General features: G+C 41.7%; 1 protein-coding gene across 3 annotated transcripts in view; it reads right to left on the reverse strand.

The window, feature by feature from the left end:
* Positions 1 to 22,190, reverse strand: part of ARHGAP18 (Rho GTPase activating protein 18) — a 143,099-nt gene that overhangs the window by 74,097 nt on the left and 46,812 nt on the right. For 2 of the 3 annotated variants that reach the window (XM_075597290.1, XM_075597289.1), the window contains exon 1: positions 18,799 to 18,996. The exons of the other annotated variant lie outside the window; for it this stretch is intronic. In XM_075597290.1, coding sequence (XP_075453405.1) covers positions 18,799 to 18,914 — 116 coding nt within the window. In that variant the 5' untranslated portion in view covers positions 18,915 to 18,996. Of the gene's footprint in view, positions 1 to 18,798; positions 18,997 to 22,190 lie in introns of those variants that run through there. 3 annotated transcript variants of the gene reach the window in all.

Below are 22,190 nucleotides of genomic sequence, written 5' to 3' on the forward strand. Positions count from 1 at the left end.
GCTTTGGTAAAAAGATGTCCAGCCTTTCTTTGAACAAATCTAATGTATCTGCCATCACAGTCTCCATGGGTAATGAATTTCACATTTTAACTGCCCTAACTGTAAAGAACCCTTTACTTTGTTGCTGGTGAAATCTCCTTTCCTCCAACCTTAAGGGATGACTCACGACCTTTCTACTTCCCTTGGGATGAAGTTTTTTTGAAAGCTCCCTGTACTGTCCCTGAGTATATTTGCATATAGTTGAACAATAATTTGTTTAATACCTCTGCTTTTTCCTTATCTCCAATAATCTGCCTGCCCATCTCACACTGAAAGGCTCCTATATTTTCTTTTATCATTTTTTTTGTTATTAGGGTATTTAAAGAACTTTAGAGTGGATCTTACTTTCTTTTGCAATTTTTGTTACATTCCTTATAATTCTGATACAATGCCTCCGTCCCTTCTGACGTCAAGAATCTAAACGCCTTCCTCTTCTTGTCCATTTCCTCCCCTACCTGTTTATTTAGCCACATTGGTTTTGACTTACCTCTTTTATACTTATTACCCAAGGGTATATACTATCTACGGTCGGAAGCAGCAGCAACTCTCTATATTTATACCTGCCACAGTACAGACGTAGCAAGACTTACTGTTTTTGGCAACACGGCAAGGCGAGAGATCGCAACATCCTTAGTGCTGGAGGTTTATCGCTGCAGGGGGTCCAATCTGGAAGCATGAACCTCCCACAGCAGCACAATCTCCGGAGCTGTGGATTGAGCTTTTCAGCTGCGGCTCAATAACTCTTACTATATTTCTGCCAAAATGTACCAAATTATATTGCTCAGAACAAGGGGCTAGGTAACATCTCAACAAGGAACACCCCAGCATTACATTTTTGTTTGTTTTTAGTGCGTGTCTTTTAAAAATTGTTTGCAACTCCAATTATTACACCAGGGGTGCGCAAACTTTATTTGCTGCTCTCCTCTGTCAGTGTGCCCCCCCTCCCTTACCTCGTGCGGCGTCATATGACGCCACGGGGTGGTCATGTGACGTCACGTCACGAGACTCATGGTGTCATTTGATGTCATGTTACCGTGGCAACCATGAAGTCACATGACCCTGCGGCGTCATTTGCTATGGCCACGCGTCTTGAAGCCGGCTGAACCTCGTTAAGTAGAGGTTGCAGAGGTCCCCCGGCATTTAATTTAAATGCCTTGGGGAAGAGCGCAGGACCTCTGCAACCGCCCACGACCCCCCAAAAACATCTTGCAACCGCGCGCACCCTACAGTTTGCGCACCGCTATATTACATCATACTTATTGTGGCTGCATATTTAAATGAGTTCAGATGCAAGTGATATTTGCCCATCTTCAAGTAAAGTGGTCAACAGTGATAGAAGTTTTCACCTTAAACAAGGCAAGAGCTCTTTCTGACTAACGTGTTATTGTGTAAAATTAAACTTTGCCCAGTGAAATTTTTTTTTTTTTTTAAACGTATCTCATACAAATATTAGCAGTCACTGGAAGCAAAATGTTCCTTACTATATACTGTAGCAATGTTTTTCAACAAGGGTTCCTACAAGTTTCAGGTAATTTGAAAATTGTACCAAATACAGAAGAATTTACAATGCATCTGATCTCAGACGCGCTATTAGGGAGGGTTGGGGTTCCTTACAATGATCTGATCTCAAACGCGTACACAGAGTTTTTAAGCATTGAATCCAGTGCTGGGTTTTTGGTGTACCCTGTTTAACCTTCTCCTTATTCCTCCCATTCTATCATTAGCTCTTCATCCAATAAACCAATTGTTGCGCCCTGCCCTAAGTCACAGTTAGCAGTATTGTAAACACCCGTCATTATATACAGTATACTGTAAAACTGTACTTAATGCTTGTTTTGCCTGCACTGATAAATAACAAGGTCAAATTGCAACATGCTCCGAAACCAACATATCTGCTTAGCTGTATAGAAAGAAAATAATTTTCCATTAAAAAACCTTTATGCAAAAATCACGCAGCAAATGAATGCAAAATGAAGACGCTTGCTATTTCTGGAAATACTGTATGACACTTCACACAAAGCAAATACATGCAACGTTGTGTATAGTAAAGAAAAATAAAACTGCAAAACAAAAAGTGCCGTGGTTGGTCATTTGAAGGCCTTTTTTTTGGGTGCATTTCCAATTTTTGCAGCACACTTTCCCTTATTTCCATACAAGCCTGAACAATCATAGAAAATAAAAGATTGTATTCATTGTTCTAAAATCCAAGACCATACTTCGACTTTAATTCTGTACCATTTTGCTTAGGTCTCTTATACTGTCCTGCAAACAAACCCGCGATTTCTACTATGCCTATACCTCTTATTTTTAAAAGATATTTTAGCAAACAAACATAATTAAAAGTTTTAACAGTTTACATATCGGTTTGTCTATAGCAGAGTTAAATTTAATCCTGGTAACTTCACCGGTAAATATCTCGCGAACCAGGGCGTCCCTGGAGCTGTAAATTAGCCCCAAAACTGGAACAACCTACCGGAGACTCTCACTGCCACCACCAGTTTAAGTTCTTTCAAATCTAATGCTGTCTCATATTTTAATCTGGTCTGTAACTGTTACATACGCCTATAATATATATTATCTTTAACTGTGCATGCAATGTCTTGTATACCCTGTTCACTTATGTAACCATGTATTATTTGTCATTTTAACTCTACGCCCAGGACATACTTGAAAACGAGAGGTAACTCTCAGTGTATTACTTCCTGGTAAAACATTTTATAAATAAATAAATAAATAGTGGTGTTTGGCTTGGGAACAGCCTGGTCCCCACCCTGTAAAGAAAAAGGGTAGGGGAAAAGTAGGAGGAACATCACCTCCAAAAGGAGCAATCCAAGCGGGATAACATAGGATTGAAGCAGGGGGTCTCTGGAGCTGAACACCAGCAATGTCAGCTCTGGGGACCCCCCGTTTCCAGAGATACCTCTGAAGGGGGTGCCGGCATTTCTCCGCTTTTTAAAGTGCCTGCATCATATGTACTAATAGGAAGCCGCTCCGGGTGATTTCATGGCTTCCTATTGTCCCGCAGGGAACGGGAGGTTTGAAAAGTGGCCATTATGTGATCCCCACTAGCTGAGCAGCTACTGGCACGCCCTGTGGAAGTATCTCCAGAATCAGGCGGTCCCAGAGCTGAAATTAATTGGGTTCAGCTCCAGAGACCCACTTCTGCAAACCTTTGTTTAAAAAAAAAAATAAAAAAAAAAAAATGAATAATAATACGTTGCCCACTTGAATTGTTAATTTAACACAAGTCCAATGTAAATAACAAAAGTTAACAAATGGAAAATACAGTACGTATCAACGTAACTGTGAAGCAAAACCTTATACAAAATGACGTTATTTTCATCTTGCACCATTTTGCATTATTAGATCAAATGCCTTGTTCTACTTTTTCCCCCACATGCATCAACTTGCAAATTGGGGAGTGTCGAAAGGAGAAGTTACATGACAGATTACAATGCTATGTATCAAACTGTGTCTCTCTATGCTTCACTTTTTCTCATCAATCTGCGTCAAAACATCCACCAAGTTTAAGGAGGCTATTTCATCTCACTGCTGTATCTCCCCAAGTATTACAGGTTTTCACATACTACAGTATTACCTCTATTTGTGGATGCTATATTTTGGCATGGTTAGCAGGGATGCATACAATTAGTAATGATTATGGATTCCCAGCTGACTTTGACAGACTCAAAATATACATATAAAAAAGTATATGTTATTGTGAAGATGATCTAAGAAACTATTGATTATCAATGGAAATGGAGTGGGATGATACTCACAGCATGCCATTTTCTACGGCATCTGCAAAATTCCCAGATGGCTGCTGTAATAGGTGAAAGACCCATTTCCCAGACGCACTTTAATATGCACTTACAAACTAAGGGAATAGGATCCATTAAATGTTATGCTCTCTAATTTATCACCATATAACACTGTGTGCCACTCATTCATTAAAAAAAAAAAGCCTGTCATTACTAACAAATGGCAATAGCAACCAAGCACAATCTTTAGCAACAACAAGTGAGAACATAATATCTACACTGCTAATGAGAGTCTTCACGAGTACTCCCACTTGGTAAAAATTAGACTGAAAAAGGTGGCTCTGCCAAGTATTTTCAGGGTGATACAGTAGATAGGATAGATAGGATAGATAGGATAGAAGAGACATACACATATACCTGTACACACAGAGACACACTATCCGGGTGTGAATTGAAGCCCAGTTAACGTCAGGCTAAACTGACTTATCTATTCTCACTTATGCAAAATTATTTAATAAATAAAATGCCAATAAAAGAAATTAAGAGAAAAATGTAACGTTTTGGGGAATCAGACAAAAGTGGTTGGAGATAAAACTAATCTGGCGTGACATAATTGGTAGGTAATTTTTTTAAATGTTAAATGCGGTGCACTGTATAAGATTTGGATTTGTTGCGTTAAGGGCTGTGCTGAAAAGCTGTGCAATGCGGTAGTCATAAGCTCATAGGGCTCCATGTTAAAATGGATTTTCAAAAGGTGACATTGTGTGCTCATTTGTCGGTTATTTCTCAGAATCCCTGGCAGCAGTGGAAAAAGCAGGTTGCCGACCTGTCTGTGACATGTGAATGTGCTCACAAGTGATATTAGTATTTGATGCATGCCGCTTTAAAAGCAAACCAGTGCGGTTTTATTTTTTCCAGAAGTGTAGAGCAGTAGAAAAACAACATAATGAGACATTTAAAGTGCAGTATTGTTTTCCCCAAGAGACAATGGGATGGCTGGAACAGGAAAAACATGTTTGCTGTGCAGAGTTTCCATCGCTCCAAAGACAGAAAGGTGTCTTCTATATGCATCAGTAAATAGGAAGCAAATACTGTACAATAGTAAATAATGAATCCTGGGGAAAAGGTGCATCCTCTTCATGTAAATATGCAAGTTATTACCTACATATTGTATGCACTTCGCATTGCATTTAATAAAATAAAGTCTACGTTTATTTGTGATAACATTATGGGCAACTCATGTACAATGGTGCATTTCAGGTAGCCAAGAACGGTAACAATTGGGAAATGTTATAGGAGAAAAATGTTGAAGCAAATTTACATTTCCTTGGCATAGTCCATTTCCACATATTCATATACAATGTCTGAATAAGATTAAAGTAATAACTTTATTACATATAGTGCTTATCTTCTAATAGGACTCAAAGCCCTTCACAATTACAGTATAGTGCGCGGTACGCAGCACATAGGATTGTTACAGGAACGGGCCCTGCCCAAAATGAGCTTAGCCTATGTTTTTGGTGCCTGAGGCACAGGGAGATAAAGTGACTTGCCCAAGGTCACAAGGAGCCGACACTGTGATTTGATCCAGTTTCCCAGGTTTCAAAATCCTTGTCATTGTTATCAGTCAGTGCATTAACTCACTGAGCCACTCCAGGTAGCTTGGCTGCTTCCGAAAATATGCATCATTAGCTACCTGTACCACAGTCGAGTGTATTCCCGACCCTTCTCCTAGTTCTCTTCTCCCCCCCCCCCCCCTTTGCCACACCGAGATGGTGAACGGCATGGGATGTGGCCAAGTCTGGAGCCTGACACGCAGCCAAGTGAAACAGAAGTGTGACTGGAAGTAAAGGAGGGAACAATATGTCCTATACTATATGTCATGCACTTAATATGGCTCCAAAATGTCACAGGTGTCAGACCAGCACCCTTAAAGAGCTACGGTAGGATTCCTGGGACGGAATGGAGAGGGGAGAGAACTATGCAGAAGGAGAGAGACTGGAAATTGTATACTGTGGGACAGTTTAAAGTATACAGTATATAGGGCATAAAGAATAGCGTAAGGAGGAGTAAGATGGTGAATGAGGTACAAAAAGTGAAAAATAAGAACAAAAAGGAGAACAAAAAAGACAAAAAGACAAAAAAAAAAAGGAAACAATACTGAATGTGTGTTTGAAAAAGTTCCTTTTACCGAGTTAACAAACATGCAGTCAGTTTATTTTTCCAGCCCACAGTTCTTCCAAACAGCTGGTAAGACCGATAGAAATAAGACAACTTACTGTACAACGAAGAGATAAAATTTCAGATCTTTTTAAAATGCATGCCCATAAAAGTAAACCATTTAGATATAAATCATGCTGATATCACAATGAAATATAAAGAGCACAGTTTGCCCTAGGTCTTAGTTAAATAAACAAACAAATAAACATTGTGTTTGTATCCATGACAATATTGTGCATCTACAGTATATGACACACTGCAGACTTTGGGATTTAAAATAATTTATACATACAGTATACAGTATATTAGTTCCCAGTTACACTGTTGTCCAAAGAAACATACTCCCAACCCCCCTCCATGTGGACAAAGAATTTTATATCCTGTAGCATTTCTTTAATCGTTGTTTGAAATGAGTACTTTGTGACCAACTCAAAAATATCTCTTAAATGTAAATAATGAATTGGAGCTTTAACCTTTACCCTGCCCTTATGAGCTATCTGGAATGGCATGGCGGCCAGGGGCTCTTGTGCCAAGGCAGACGATATGTCATGTTATGTTTGCACGTTTTCTAGGGGTTGGGTCACGATTGTGTACTAGCTACCAAAGCAATGACATGGTCACAATCACGGATGTCCAGTGGTACTCAGGTGCACAGTAAAGATTTGCTGTGATTTCACTAGGATGATCCTGACCCCCATCTGATCATCCGTCATTATTATTAAAAGTATTTAGTTTCTGTGAAATACTGGAACTGCCTTCCTGATTTTGATGCAAATAACTACTTTCACCAGCTCAAGTATTCTAGCCTTTATTAAAACATGTTGTTAACACAATTGTTGTGGTTGCTGCTTCTTTGAATTTCTTAGTGAGTAATACTTAGGCTGCGCTTATAGTGCCCGTGACGGCACGTCGCTGCAAAACAAATCAATTGACTCGGTCGCCAGCGCTTAAAGTAAGCGCGACGGCGCATCTGAAAATTTGGTAGCCGGGTCTATTTGATTTTTTAGAGACTGTCGCCACATGTGACTGTCTCTAAACCAATCAGAGACCGCGGCCCGCCCCCTTTGGTGACGTCGCTGGCGACAGTCGCTTCAAATTACAACTTTTGCTGGTGGCGACGGGTGACGTCATCAGTCGCGTCGCCAGCACTATAAGCGCGGCCTTTTGATGATAGAGTATCCCAAAGAATATTTAAGTTACTATAGTTCAAACAGTGTTACAATTGGCACCACACACAGAAAAAAGTGTATTTTTCAGACACAAGTGATACATACTAAAGTGCATGAAAATTAGAAAGTGTAACAAAGTGATGTGATACAAATATTAAATAGTGAACCATATATAACTATTTAGATATATGAAAAAGATTAAATATATTAGTGCATAATATAGAAGAACATATACATACAAATAAATAATGTTGCTGTAGCTCAAACCCCTAAAAAGAACCGTTCCACCACTTCTCCAAATGTACGTTACCCAAAATGGGAGAGCGCAAATGGTATCCAGAAAGAACAAGAAAAAACAAATAACAATGCATAGTGCAATAGGTACTGGAAGCTGTAGGATTTCTGTGAATTGGGTGAAATAGAAAAAGGTGCTCACATATTCCCAGAAAATCAAAAGCCTTCCAAAACTGGGGCAAAATCTTGATAATCTGGTGTCCGATTGACCTTCCAGGGACCAATAAACCAAACTTTATATATAAATGAACCTCTGTAAGAAATCCACACGCATGGTGTCCAGTCTTCAAAACATTATCTTTAAAAGCTCCCGGTGTGCCCCACTCTCGCCACCTCACTCCAACGCTAGCGTCTCTCTGGCGTCTCTCAGTGAACATCCGGGCCCCAGGCCGGAAGTGCACGCGTCTTCTCTCAGCTCCATGAATGCAAATAGGATTAAGCTCAGCTCTGCGCGTCATCGCAGACGGTTATTTCAGGACTAAATATTTAAGTTCCTAGCCTTATCTCGATTAGAAAAAAAAAAAAAAAACTTGTCCTAAATCAAAAACTTACTCAAGCATGTAACAGCACCAGAAATCTGAAAACAATCTTCTTTTGTACAATATTTTTAGCAGTAGACTTTAGTTACCACAGTTACCACAAATATTTACTTGTTTCTGAATTATTAGACTTTCTAATGTAATTGATTTTCTAATATAAATTGTTAAAGCAGCAAAACCTGTGAAATCTTAAATGCGTTAAAAAAAAATCAGTTCTGTAGTATTAGACAATAGTGACTTTAAAAAAAAAAAATTCTAATTTAACTCAGGCCATTTTGTTTTTTTGTTTTTTAAAGCATATTTGGATTTCTATAGCAGGTTTAGCACACCTCCCAAGCAGTGCAAGATTTTTGCAACACTTTCCTGTTTGTGATAATTTATTGCCAAGATTCCCAGTAGTTTCAGCTGTAAACTGTAACAAAATATATATTTTCCTTAGTAATAGAAGGGGGGCAGAAGAGAGAGGGGGGCAGAAGAGAGAGGGGGGGAGAAGAGAGAGGGGGGAGAAGAGAGAGGGGGGGAAGAGAGAGGGGGGGAAGAGAGAGGGGGGAGAAGAGAGGGGGGAGAAGAGAGAGGGGGGGAGAAGAGAGAGGGGGGAGAAGAGAGAGGGGGGGAGAAGAGAGAGGGGGAGAAGAGAGGGGGAGAAGAGAGGGGGAGAAGAGAGAGGGAGGGAGAAGAGAGAGGGAGGGAGAAGAGAGAGGGGGGGAGAAGAGAGAGAGGGGGAGGAGAAGAGAGAGAGGGGGAGGAGAAGAGAGAGAGGGGGAGGAGAAGAGAGAGAGGGGGAGGAGAAGAGAGAGGGGGGAGAAGGAGCGGCTCATTGAGTAAAGACACTGACTGGCACTGAGTTTGAAATCAGGGGACCCTGGTTCAATTTCTAGTGTCGGCTCCTTGTGACCTTGGGCAAGTCACTTTATCTCCCTGTGCCTCAGGCACCAAAAACATTGATTGTAAGCTCCACGGGGCCGGGACCTGTGTCTGCAAAATGTCTCTGTAAAGCGCTACGTAAAAACTAGCAGTGCTATACAAGAACATGTTATTATTATTATTATTATTATTATTATTATTATTATTAAGAGAGAGGGGGGAGAAGATAGAGGGTTGGAGAGAGAAGACATTTTTTGTTTCTGGTCATTAACATTAAACAATTACGTCAGAAACTCTGTTTCCCATAGAAGAAAATTGCAAGCACCAATTCAAAATGTTTAATCTAGAATTAGATCTTTAACCTGGCTATTAACCTAAATGTGTTTTTAAAAAGAATATATGAATATCAGGCATTGCCTCTTTTTGGACTTTTGAAATGCCATACTTCTAACTCAGAGAAGTTGAGCATTTCAGTGTAGGTGGTAATTATAGTCTAAGCCTTCACAGCAGGGAAGACATAAACACAATCTTTATTTAGCAATACCAGGTGTGCGCCAATAGCACTGGAGTTCCGGCAACAGCATAACCCATGACAAAGCTAATGTGCAAACCTGCACAAAATGAATTCTAATGAGGCATGATTAAGGATGACAAATGTTGTTAGTAATATAGGCAGAGTGTGGAGGAATTGAAGTATCCTAAATCTGCTTTTCTGATATTTAAAAAGCTATATGTCTCTTTTGCCAGAGAAAATAGAAATAACAGGCTGCAAATAAATTTAAAAAAAAACCTATACTAGGAAGCAAGTACAGTAATAATGTGTTTTAAGAACAGCATTTTAAACATTTACAATAAACGTCCAATGAATTTTGTGAGTGGTTAAAATCATGACTGCAAGTGCATAACCAAAACACTGCAATAATATATATATATATATATATATATACTGCAATAATTATATATATATATATATATATATATATATATATATATATATATATATATATATATATACACATACATACATACATATATATGTAAAGAAAACCAGTCAGCACTCCGTAAGCAGTATATATTGGTCGGTGCAGGTCCCATAAAGAATAATAAGGTAAACAATATCTTGTATGATCCACGAAATCAGGAGACAGCACACAAAGTCTTTGTTAGATAAACTGTATTGTCAAAACATGGCACAGTACATCCAACGTTTCGGTCCCAGGAACAGGACCTTCCTCAGGGTGACTGCACCATGGCTGTGTGCCATGTTTTGACAATACAGTTTATCTACCAAAGACTTTGTGTGCGGTCTCCTGATTTCGTTTAATATATATATTTATTTATTTTGCTTGCTTTGTTTGCCATTTTCATAAATTATATTAAAAAAAAAAAGTGAATGGGGAAGAATGCAAAAAATACTACGTATTTGGAAAGGGAAGATGAGGGGGGCATGGTACAATTCATATACATTTCTATTTGTCATCATACAGTACATTTTAAATTCAAATAAAATGAATTTACAATATAAAATTCTGACATATTGTGAAGATTCCCAAGGGAGCCAAAGCTCACAGAATTTATCACCAGGAAAATTGTCAGTTCAGCAATATTAAGAATAACCAAACATATCAATGCCAGATTTCATGCCATTGAAGCCCATTTAAGCCACTTACAGTAGTTTGTGGCATTATGAAGAGAAGAAAAAGGTCAGATTTTAAAAACGACTCTACATTACGGATAACTTGGTATTATTGGGGTTCTCTGAACATACAGTACAGTATGTTTGGAAACCACCCCCTTAAAACACTACATTTTATTCTGTTGTGACACTCACTACTATATCTCCACCTTTACCCATGGAGACCCCAGAGCTGAAATGAGCGTGGTTCAGATCTGGAAACCCCCTGCTTCCTATACTAGTAAAAGAAAAAGAGAGGTGGGGCGGGCAGAGAAGAACTGATCCCTTAAAGGTGCAATCCAAGCCATGTCCTACATGCAAGTTTTTAAATAAATTAGTTCTGTAGTTTTAGATAAAACTTACAACTTTTTTCATTTTAAAATTCAACTTGTAATGCCTTTTTTTAAATGAGTTTTAAAAAACTGAGCATCTTTTGACTTCTATAGCAGATTTAGCCCACATCCCCAGCAGTGCAAGATATTTGCAACACTCCTGTTTGTGATAATTTGTTACCAATATTCCCAGCAGCTTGAGCTACAATCTGTAACAATAGATGTTCTCTTAGTAATATAAGAATATAGTGTAGTTACACTGAGTGAAGGATTGATTTGAAAGTGAAAGGAAGCCATTTAATGTACCCTGAAAAACAGAATTTTGCTGATCGATCACAGGTGAACCAAATCGATTGGCAGTTTAGAGCTTGTCTTGTTAAAACAAAAAATATTTTTTTTTTTTAAGCTGCTTGGACTGCCTCTTTAAGCGGTCTGTCCATTAAACTGCGTCAGTGCTATCACACAAAATCCTATCTAATTGAACGGGAGCTGCCATGTGATTGTGCCCTGATCGGCCCTATCACCGTTTAATCAATTACTCGCCAAGAGTGCGAGAGTTAAGTGTCAACACAGAATTAACACCAGAGAAATAGCAAAGGGTCACTGGGGCCCTAGATCAATAAGTGGTGAAAGCGGCTTCCCCGTGCTGGAGAAAATATTAGTCCCACTCATTTCAATGGAGCTCACAGGCTCCACCGACATGAAGAAGCAGCGTCACCGCATATCGAAAGGCCTAAGAGTCATTTAACCTATTTTGCGCCAGAAAGGTTAGCAATGCATTTCACCAACCTCTCTGGCAGCAAAGGTTAACGATTGCTGCACACATACTGTACAGTAAAGAGGGGCACTACACACAAAATAAAAGTGCAAATATTATGCAGAACACATTAAAAGAATTACTCAAATGTTTCTCAGCTAAGAACCTGGGGCCATTTGACCCAGTGTCAGACAAACAACAACATTGTAAAGGAATCTCGTTATTGAGGAAAACATTAAACGAGAGGTAATCTTTATTAGTGCATGCATCTCTTCTCCAGATATCTGTAAAAAGATAAAGTGTTCATTTACGTCTTATGTCCCAGTGATGGTGACATCCTTTGTGTTTGGTGAAATATGACCCAGTGTCTTCCACAGAAAGAACACACCATGATCTCTGGTTGCCGACTGCAATTATTTGACACATGTTTTGAAATTGTTTACAGCCTTAAAAGGCATCATTTTTGTTGCAACATTTTTACACAGGATGTTTTCTAATCGTTGAGCTAAAGCGTTTCCCCCCAACCCCCCTTTAATTTACAATTGTCTTCCATTGTTTTACAAAACCCCGTCCATCTGGATGTTAAATGGCAAAGGAAACGTTCTATCATAATACATATTATTCTTTTCTCACCTGCTATTAATACAATGGAGGAAGCAAGATAATGTCTGTAAAAATGGGACAGAACTGATCTTATATTATAAAACAACAAAGAAGTTGGTACAGTATTTCTATTCTATGAAATACTTGACCTTGTGTGAGTGTGGTAACATAAGTTGCTAAGAACACATGTTTCAATACATGATAGTTGACTGCGTTTTTCAAGTCTATTTTTAATCTACAGTATGACATTGAGAGATAATATCAAATGATCTACTTCCCTAAAAAAAGTATAGAAGCGGAAAATGAAGAGACAAGCAGACTACTAGTGTAGATCTGCGCAAAAAAACCATTGTGTAGTGTATTAAAGAATTATTTATAGTATAAAGGTGAGTATTGCACGTACATCAAAAATAAGGGTTAATAGCATGACATGTTAGGGACATGTTACCACTCTGCAGGCACAGCAGGATTCAGACACCGGTTGCAGGACGTTCACCCTCAGAGTGCTGGTGTAAGATTCCAAAGTAAGCAGCTCAGCGTTGGGGAACCTTCCCACACCTTCCCACACCGTCACGGAGCTCTCAGCAGCGTTGGGGAACCTTCCCACACGGTCACGGAGCTCTCAGCAGGGTAGATCGCCACGCTGCTTCCGGGTTACTCCACGCCGGCGTGTGGCGTCATCAGACAGCGTCTCTATACCGGTCGCGTCTTTGATGCGTCACTGTCTCACATTCAGCAGTCCAGCGGCACACAGAGTCCCAAACACGTCCCGTAGCAGAACAAATGTTCAATTTAAAACCGCAATGGGGATGCAAATAGTAAGAATAAAGGAACGCGCCCTCTCCTACGCGTTTCGTACTTCCGTATTCAGTATTCTTACTATTTGCATCCCCATTGCGGTTTTAAATTGAACATTTGTTCTGCTACGGGACGTGTTTGGGACTCTGTGTGCCGCTGGACTGCTGAATGTGAGACAGTGACGCATCAAAGACGCGACCGGTATAGAGACGCTGTCTGATGACGCCACACGCCGGCGTGGAGTAACCCGGAAGCAGCGTGGCGATCTACCCTGCTGAGAGCTCCGTGACCGTGTGGGAAGGTTCCCCAACGCTGCTGAGAGCTCCGTGACGGTGTGGGAAGGTGTGGGAAGGTTCCCCAACGCTGAGCTGCTTACTTTGGAATCTTACACCAGCACTCTGAGGGTGAACGTCCTGCAACCGGTGTCTGAATCCTGCTGTGCCTGCAGAGTGGTAACATGTCCCTAACATGTCATGCTATTAACCCTTATTTTTGATGTACGTGCAATACTCACCTTTATACTATAAATAATTCTTTAATACACTACACAATGGTTTTTTTGCGCTGTTCTTTTTTTGTTTCCATGTAGCCTTGGTGTTTGAGCCATTCCCACAGACCAGCTGCACAAAACCTCACTCGTTAAGGTTGTATTGTATATTTTCTACATACCTTTATGTTAAATCACTTTTCCTATCATTATCACTCATGAGCGCAAGTCCTGTTTTTGTCTTCACTAGTGTAGATCTGCGACTTAAAATTCCAGGCATCATAAGAAGGGGACATACATTGGTGGTAGACAAACTGTGGTGCCCACTCGATCTCAGTAATGTATGTGCACTAGGGGAACAATGTACATTGAACAATTAGGACCATCAACCCTCACAGATGAAGGGAATGATAGTCCCAGAAAGGCCCCAATTGTATTCACTCTGATACTTCACAATAGTATTCTAGTGATGGTGGATAATGCCCACTTCGATGTCCAATGGACATCATCCCCCATCACTAGAATACTATTGTGATGTCCATCGAAGTGGGCATTATCCACCATCACTAGAATACTATTGTATTGTTTTAGAAATGCTGTTCTCAGGTACAGTATCTGTGATTCCTTCTGACTACCAGCTGGTCATCCTCCTATAGAATGCCAGTCATAGTAGGAAACGCACATTCAGATTTAAAGCTCCTTAACTGCTATAGGTTTGAGAAATTAAATTAGAAATTGAGAATTCTGCTTGAAAAATTGAGTCATAATAGATTTATAAATAATTGCAGAGTCGAGACCATAAATTGTTAATATTGCTATGTAAATTATCTGAGATCTTACAACACAATAAAAGTATTCAGCACAGAGTAGTTCCTCGTGGATGTGCTTTCATGCAAGATATTTGGTGTTGCAGTAGCAATTTAAGCAATAACTTATTCGGCACAAAATTACTATTTCACGCATTTTTTCCTAAGCAGAAGATTTAAAGCTTTATAAAACACAATGTTATACATAACAGGGCAATTGATTGCCATTCATATCACAAACGGAAAGGCAGAATATGAACAGTACAGTACAGAGCTCCTGTTGCATTAACCCAATGTCAGGGCGTCTGCAACAGTAGTAACACTATTTGTAGTACAGTACACCTAATATATATTTTCTATTCTTTGGTAAGGGTGCAGTCCCCAAACAAATATTGTCATTTAGAAAAAAAAATGAAACCATGCAGCCTCTCAACCATTTTATGAAACTGTATATGGATGTGAATTGCTTGCAAATTTGAGTTGAACCATTAAAATGCTCATAAAACGTTTAATATGTTTTTTTTTTTAAAAATCATGTTGTCCTAATTGTTTGTACTGTACAGAGAATGAGAACTTTTGTAACACAGATTTCCTATACACAACATATACCCATAATTCTTGTCTACTCACGCTAGCGTGAGAAACGAGTAACACATTTTCTCTAGCATTTTCCAAACCGCTCACATTTTTTTCCTCTTTGAAATATGAGTATGGTTTAAATGTTTTTTTTTTTTTTTAAACCGTTAACTTACTTATTCATTGAATTGTAAGTATGTGTCCTTAGAAAATCCAAAACATGGATACATACAAGGTCATACCATCAGAGATATTAATACAAAATGTATTTCAATAACTCAGACCCTTTCTGTTTGTCATCCAAATACATGGAAAAGTCACAGCACATGCAATTAAATCAACTGACGTGAATTCAGGTACTGGATCTTTAATATACAGAACACCTCATCCATTTATGTAAAACAAGTCAATGTGGACGACCGTGTTTTGCATATTTTACTACTGCCAAATTGTAGTAATAATATTTGTTTATTAATATAGCGCCGACAGTGTGTGCAGAGCTGTACAGATGCAGTGGTCGTTATTTTAACAAATCACGCAGTGTATACCTTGGAATACCCATGTCATGGCGCGGGATTACTTCCAACCGTACCGCCTTAAGACGCGTGCAGAAAATGGCATTTTAGTGTTCTGGCTTTTAAACACCTGAAATTGGAACAGTGGCACAGTACAATTCATTCATTTCATTGCATTTAATTGCACACAATCCATAAAATTCAAAAACAAAGCAACCGCAATAAACACGTGTGCCTGGGGCGATTGGCCACTTTCATGCCGCGTGGAGTACAGCAGCGCACACGAAAACGGCGCCGTGATGCCTCAAAATAACGGCCGCTGCATCTGTACATATAATACATAGAACCTGCCCCAGTTGGTGTACAATCTAAATTTGGTACACGAGACAGAGGGAGATTTGAGCTTTATGGGGGAACTCTGGAGTAGGGTTTTGGCGGGGATCCTTATCTTCTCCTGAGCGGCATCATGACGTTGCGGCGCCATGAGAAGTCACGTTGTCATGGCAACGTAGCATCATGTGACAATGTAACGCTGCAGGGAGGAGTGGCTAAGACACAGTTAGGCCGCGGGTATAGTGCCCGCGACCGGTTGACGTCACACGTCGCCGCTAGCGAAAGTTATATTTCGCTTTGTGGCGGCGTCTCGGGCTTCCGGGCATTTGATTTGTTCAGGGGCTGTCACATGAGGCGACAGCCCTTGGAAAATCAAATATTCCCAGCTTCCAAAGTCCGCGATGCGACGTCGCATTGCCGCCATCGCGCTAACTATAAGCGCACACTATATTTGTGCGCAATGTATTTGTTTTTGGGCGGGGGCGCCGTCGCAGGCACTATACGCACTGCCTTACAGTAAAGAGGCCCCGCACCCTCCCCCTGCAGTCAGTTTAATTGTTGTGGGGAAGAGCCTGAGACTTCTGTAACCGCGGGGCTCGGTGCAGTGGCACCGTTGGCATTGACATCAAGACGGCCCTGCAAAGTCAGGGTCACAGAGTCAGTGCCTTCACTCAGTGAGCAACTCATTCAGTCACTCCTGTTATTTTATTAGCCATACTGGAGACGAGCAGAGTGCAGAATCCCAAAACACAGCACCCTAAATATACACAGACACACATTACAAGGAGGTGAAGTATTACATGTACGTGGTGGTAAACAAGATCAGAACATTTGCTCCTAAATACTGCAGCTCAGTAATATTTTTTTTTTACAGAGACACTGAACCTTGAATTGCTATAATTAACTTGTAGCTCATTTATCTAATGTTGTTACTGCTAAACTATCTAAACCAATGTTATTTATTACAGGTAAAAAAAAAATGCATTATTCCAATAAGTTATTAATATAGGAGCCTGGTCGCCTAGAAGGTTGTCCCTGGCGCCTGTATTGAGCCGTAGTGCTGATTAACCTGCGAGTCGCCACAAGACATCAAAGCCGGAGTGTGGGGGGGAGAAGGAAAATTAGAGGTAGACGAGGGAAGGTCCAAAACTCTACCCACCCCTGCTCTCAATGAGGAATGGGGAAGGGGCTGCCACTTCACACTGCTGCGGTGCCAGCGTGAGAGTGAGTGTCAGTGTCACAGATGCAAGGAGCCACACTAAAAAACCCTCCCTCGACAAACTTTGACTGCTAAAAATTCTAGCTGGCTCCTAAGTTTAACATTTTTGTTGGTAATCAATAAAAAAAGGATTGCTCTATACTGTAACAAATCAAATTACATACCGGTAATAGGACTAGATTTGCCATTTTGTAACAGTTAAGTATTGTTTTTTCCCCTTATACCTTATTTGGCGATGATGAGGCTGATGAGGAGTTAAACGTCAAATGATGGCGCTGTTTTATCCCCAGGTTGTATCTGTTGAATACTGCTTACTACCTGTAGCCCATTACCTCGGCCATTATATTTACGGTCATTTTTAATACTACACTGGAGGAATTTTGCTAATTCTGCATAAACAATTGCATGCCGTTAGCCTAAAAGTCCAAATCTTACAGGAAACGACGACAAAAATTGATATCAGTGAAATAAACTAGAAGAAAAAAATTTTTTACACGAATTTGCCACTAGTGCACTTTTCTCTCACTTTGACTGCAATAGCTTTCAAGTTTCGGCAGCCTATCAATAATTAACCTTTGTAATCTAACAAATGTAAACTACATAAACCCACTGGCTTTCAAATACTTATACTAGCCGTTTTACATTATTGAATGAAATGGACAAAGCGAATAAGGAGTTTGCACGAGAATGCAAATAAAAAAGTACATAGAGTACAAAGTACAACTAAAATTCATCACCACACACTGACATAAATAATGTGTTTAAATACAGAGCCTCGCCTCTAAATAGATACACAAGGTCATGCATTTGTTTTTTTGGGGGACACATTTTTATTATAGTTAGAGATTGAGGCCTTTCAAGTTTTATTCATTCATTTACATTCATCGCTACCTAGTCATCCATGAAACATCACATATTCACATTCAATTCCTTTATTGCTAAAGTAGCTCAGTGGTAAAGTCACTACCTTTGAAGCGGGTGAAATCCCACTGTCAACTCTTCTTCTGCCCTTGGGAAAGTCACTTTATCTCCCTGTGCCCCAGGCACCAAAATTAGATTAGACTGTAAAACTGGATGGGCAAGGACTTAATGTTCCTGCAAAAGTCATTCTCCAGCAATGTGTGCACTATAGAAGAATATATTATTGTTGTAGTCCACAACCCCAATCTCATTCAGTTGAGTACTTGAACCTTGAAAGTTGTGTTAACCCAATAGTGATTCCTTCAGTTTTCATCAGGGCAAGCAAAAATGAAGGAGTAATAATCTGAAGATGCCCAAACCTCCCACTATTACTACAGGAAATTACCTTGATGTCAGAGAACTAGTACCTACTTGTACTGTATGTACAAAATGATGCAGGGTCTGAGATTATAGTTGCAAATCACCCCCAAAGGGTATCCCTAATGGATGAAGATATGCCTCGCCTTTTTTTAGCCCCCTTCCATGTTTTATTCCATACATGAGATTTATTTGTATTCCAAAAAGAAACTGCCTGCAGATACCAAATATTTTCGGCATTATTCAGCCATTAACGTGACACCATCATTGTATGTACTGCAACTGAAGATTCATTCTTACTGTAAATACATTCCCTGGAGCACCCTTACTAATAAAACTACAGACTCAAAAGCTTAAACCCTACCCATGTCATCCACGATGCACTAAGTGGGGGAAAAAAACACCTTTGCACTCAACCCTCACAGGCTATGCCTGCTCCAACAGGTGCTAGCAGCTTATTCCAGCAGCCAGGCTCTGCTCCCATTGCTTTGCTTCTTAGCCAAATGATCACTCACACGCTGTCACTTCCTTACCTTCTAGGGGAGACCTGTCCAGTGTCTTTAGCATTGCTATCTGCTCTGGCTTTGGGTTTGCTGGCATGGTATGCTGTCAGAACAACTCCCTGGGTATTTTGAGGCCGCCAGCTCATGGTGTGTGCTGCATAATGTATGCAGCTACTTAGAAAGATAGTGCTTTTCCTGCCTTGCCTCCTGGCAACTCAGTACTGAAGCAACTCCTCCTCCTCCCTCAACACCACCCTATGTAATAAGACAGGGGAGGAGTTCAGGGTATTCTCCTTCCTCATGCAAAAACAATGACTCAGTCATGATCATTGTCACACATGCTATACAGTGGTACATTCAGTTGTGTAGTTATAATACAATTCTGTTTAAAGCTTTCACTCAGCTAACATTAAATACAAGTACATGTGATGCAGGAAGAAAAAAAAGAACTCATTTATTTCAACAAACTAAAATATTGTTGGCAACGTTCTGACAAATATTTTGTTTACAGAATGAACGTTCTTAGTTTTTCCTAGTTCTTCGTTCACAGTATATTACCTTTTTGCACATTGAATAACATGCTATGAAAGACAGTTTAAATGCATAAATAAACCTGTTCTTCTTGTACCTGTGACACAGGCAATTTGACATCACACAGTTCGGAAGCATGGTGCCTATTATTATTTATTATTGTTTATTTGTAAAGTGCCAACATATTCCGCAGCGCGTTACCATGGGGGTAAATAGAGATGTAGATGACATAAACAGAGTTACAGTACATCTATATCTATAAGTCTCAAATAATGGTTGTGTGTGTATGTCTTCCCCCTGTGTGATTGGCCCTGTGTTCCCCCTGTGTCATTGGCCACGGACGCACCTCCCGCCCCCCTCAACCCCACCCCTCACATTGCGAGAACAACTTGGCGAACCCACACTCCTCACCTCTCCCCCCACACCCATACACCTCCGCCGCAGGCCTCACCTCTCCCCCACCACCAACCCCCCTCCCCCGGTCACACCACGAGCCGCTCCTCGGCGCCGGCCTCAAGTCTTCCCCACCACCAACCGCCCTGCCCCCAATCACACCATGAGCCGCTCCTCGGCGCCGGCCTCAAGTCTTCCCCACCACCAACCCCCTGCCCCCGATCACACCACGAGCCGCTCCTCGGCGCCGGCCTCAAGTCTCGCGTCGTCCAGCTGCCTGGCGGGGCGCGCACGCTGCGGCTCTAGCCTGCGGCTGCTCCCGCTCTTCAGGCACTTCAGCCTCCTCCCGACGCCGGCTTGCGCCCGCTCCGGGTTGCCGTGCGCTCGTCGGCCTGCGCTGCATGCTCCGTCCCCACACCCGGGACCGCCGGTCAGAGCGCCCAGACAGGAGAGAGGCGCCTTCTGGACCGGAGTGTGTGTGTGTGTGTGAGACAGTGTGTGTGTGTGTGTGTGTGTGTGTGTGTGTGTGTGTGTGTGTGTGTGTGTGTGTCTGTGTGTGTGACACTGTGTGTGTGACACTGTGTGTGTGTGTGTGTGTGTGTGTGTGTGTGTGTGTGTGTGTGTGTGTGTGTGTGTGTGTGTGTGTGTGTGTGTGTGTGTGTGTGTGTGTGTGTGTGACACTGTGTGTGTGTGTGACACTGTGTGTGTGTGTGTGTGTGTGTGTGACACTGTGTGTGTGTGTGTGTGACACTGTGTGTGTGTGTGTGTGACACTGTGTGTGTGTGTGTGTGACTCTGTGTGTGTGTGTATGTGTGTCTCACTGGGTTTGTGTGTGTGGCACGGTGTGTGTGGCACTGTGTGTGTGGCACTGTGTGTGTCTCACGGTGTGCTGCACGGGGGAGGCGGTGACCAGAGCAGCGCAGGGGGGGGGGGACGACCGGACCTGCGCAGAAGGGGGGAAGGACCACAGCTGCGCATGGGTGGGGGGAGGCGGAGAGAGATGAGGGGAACGGGGTGGAGGGGGGGTGAAAAGAGGAAGGAGCGGGAGGTTTTGGTCCCGGGCAGCGCCGGGTCTCTCAGCTAGTACCAAATATGGACAAACATGTACAAGTAGATACAATAGGTAATGAGAGCCCTGCTTGTATGAGCTTGCAATCTAGAGCCATGGTAGCAACATGGTATACATGAAAGGCTGCAGGTGCGATCCTTCAGGCTCTTAAAGGGCTACACATGCTCTATTGCTATATAAACACTCCCTATAACTTCTACTGCTTCATATAATTCCTCCTATTGCCCAATGTAACTGCTCTATATAACATCTCTCTGTGTGTGATGATCTTTCTCCTCTCTCTCTCCCTAATCTGTGCTGATTTCTCTCCCGTTCCCTGTGCTGACGCCTCTCTCTCTCTGTCTCTCTATGCTGATCTCTCTACCCCTGTGCTTCTCTCTCCCACTGTCTGTGATGATATCTCTCTCTTTCTCTCTGTGTATGCTGATCTCTCTCACTGTTCCCCCACTCTCTCTCTCACTGTTCCCCCATCACTTTCTCTCTGACTGCTCCCCCTCTCTCACTGCCCACCCCTCTCTCGCTGTTCTCCTCCTCTCTCTCGCTCACTCCCCCCTCTCTTATTCACGCTCTACCCTCTTCCCCACGCTGTCTCCCCCACCTCACCCTCTGTGTCTCACCAACCTCACCTCTGTCACTCTCTCACTCTCTGTCTCCTCACCTCACCTCTCTGACTCTCCCTGTTACTCCCGCTCTCTGGTAACTCTGCCCCCCCTTGTAGCTCTGCCCCCGTGCGATCGCAAGACTGGCTTAAAGTTGGAATGGAGCAAGAGAGACCAGGGAGAGAGGAGGTTGGGAGCCACAGGGGAACTCCCTGCAGGCTGCCTTTTCCTAACAAGGGATAAACTGTAGAGGTCATAAAGGGCAATGTTCAAACAAAAAGCAAAGTGGTTGCTCATTGTGGATCCATTGAGGTATAACTGGCACACATCTTACTTGTTAAGCCAAAGTCAACTGCTGGTGCTCACAGAGTCCGGGAATGTCCTGCAGGTCCTAAAAATATACACGATAAGGAAGATGATCCTGGCACTCTGGCTTTGCAAAAAGGTAATTTATTACAGCCAAAAATCCCAGTTGGGACGGAGTCGTCTAAAACAAAAAGGCAGAAAAACAAAAGCCGTTCTTCACTTACCGTGGAAGGAACAGACCTGTTCGCAGATCCCACATAGGAAAGGGGGGGGGCCGAGATGCCCTGCAGCCTAGAGCAAATGGAGAATTTGTCCCTCAGAAGACAGAATATCGAGAGAGCCCAAGGCAGAAGTTGTGTACCCCAAAGAAGTGTCTATCTGGTGCTGACAGTGAGAAACCCTTAAACTATACCAGGAATCGGAGCAAGAACCAATAAGTGACGATCCCTTGACCAGCCCTGAAGATACACTGCAAGCTGCCAGGCATAACTGTGATCTGCTCCGTGAACAATTGAAACTGGAGA

This window comes from Ascaphus truei, chromosome 4 (assembly GCF_040206685.1).
Source record: "Ascaphus truei isolate aAscTru1 chromosome 4, aAscTru1.hap1, whole genome shotgun sequence".
Taxonomy (NCBI): domain Eukaryota; kingdom Metazoa; phylum Chordata; class Amphibia; order Anura; family Ascaphidae; genus Ascaphus; species Ascaphus truei.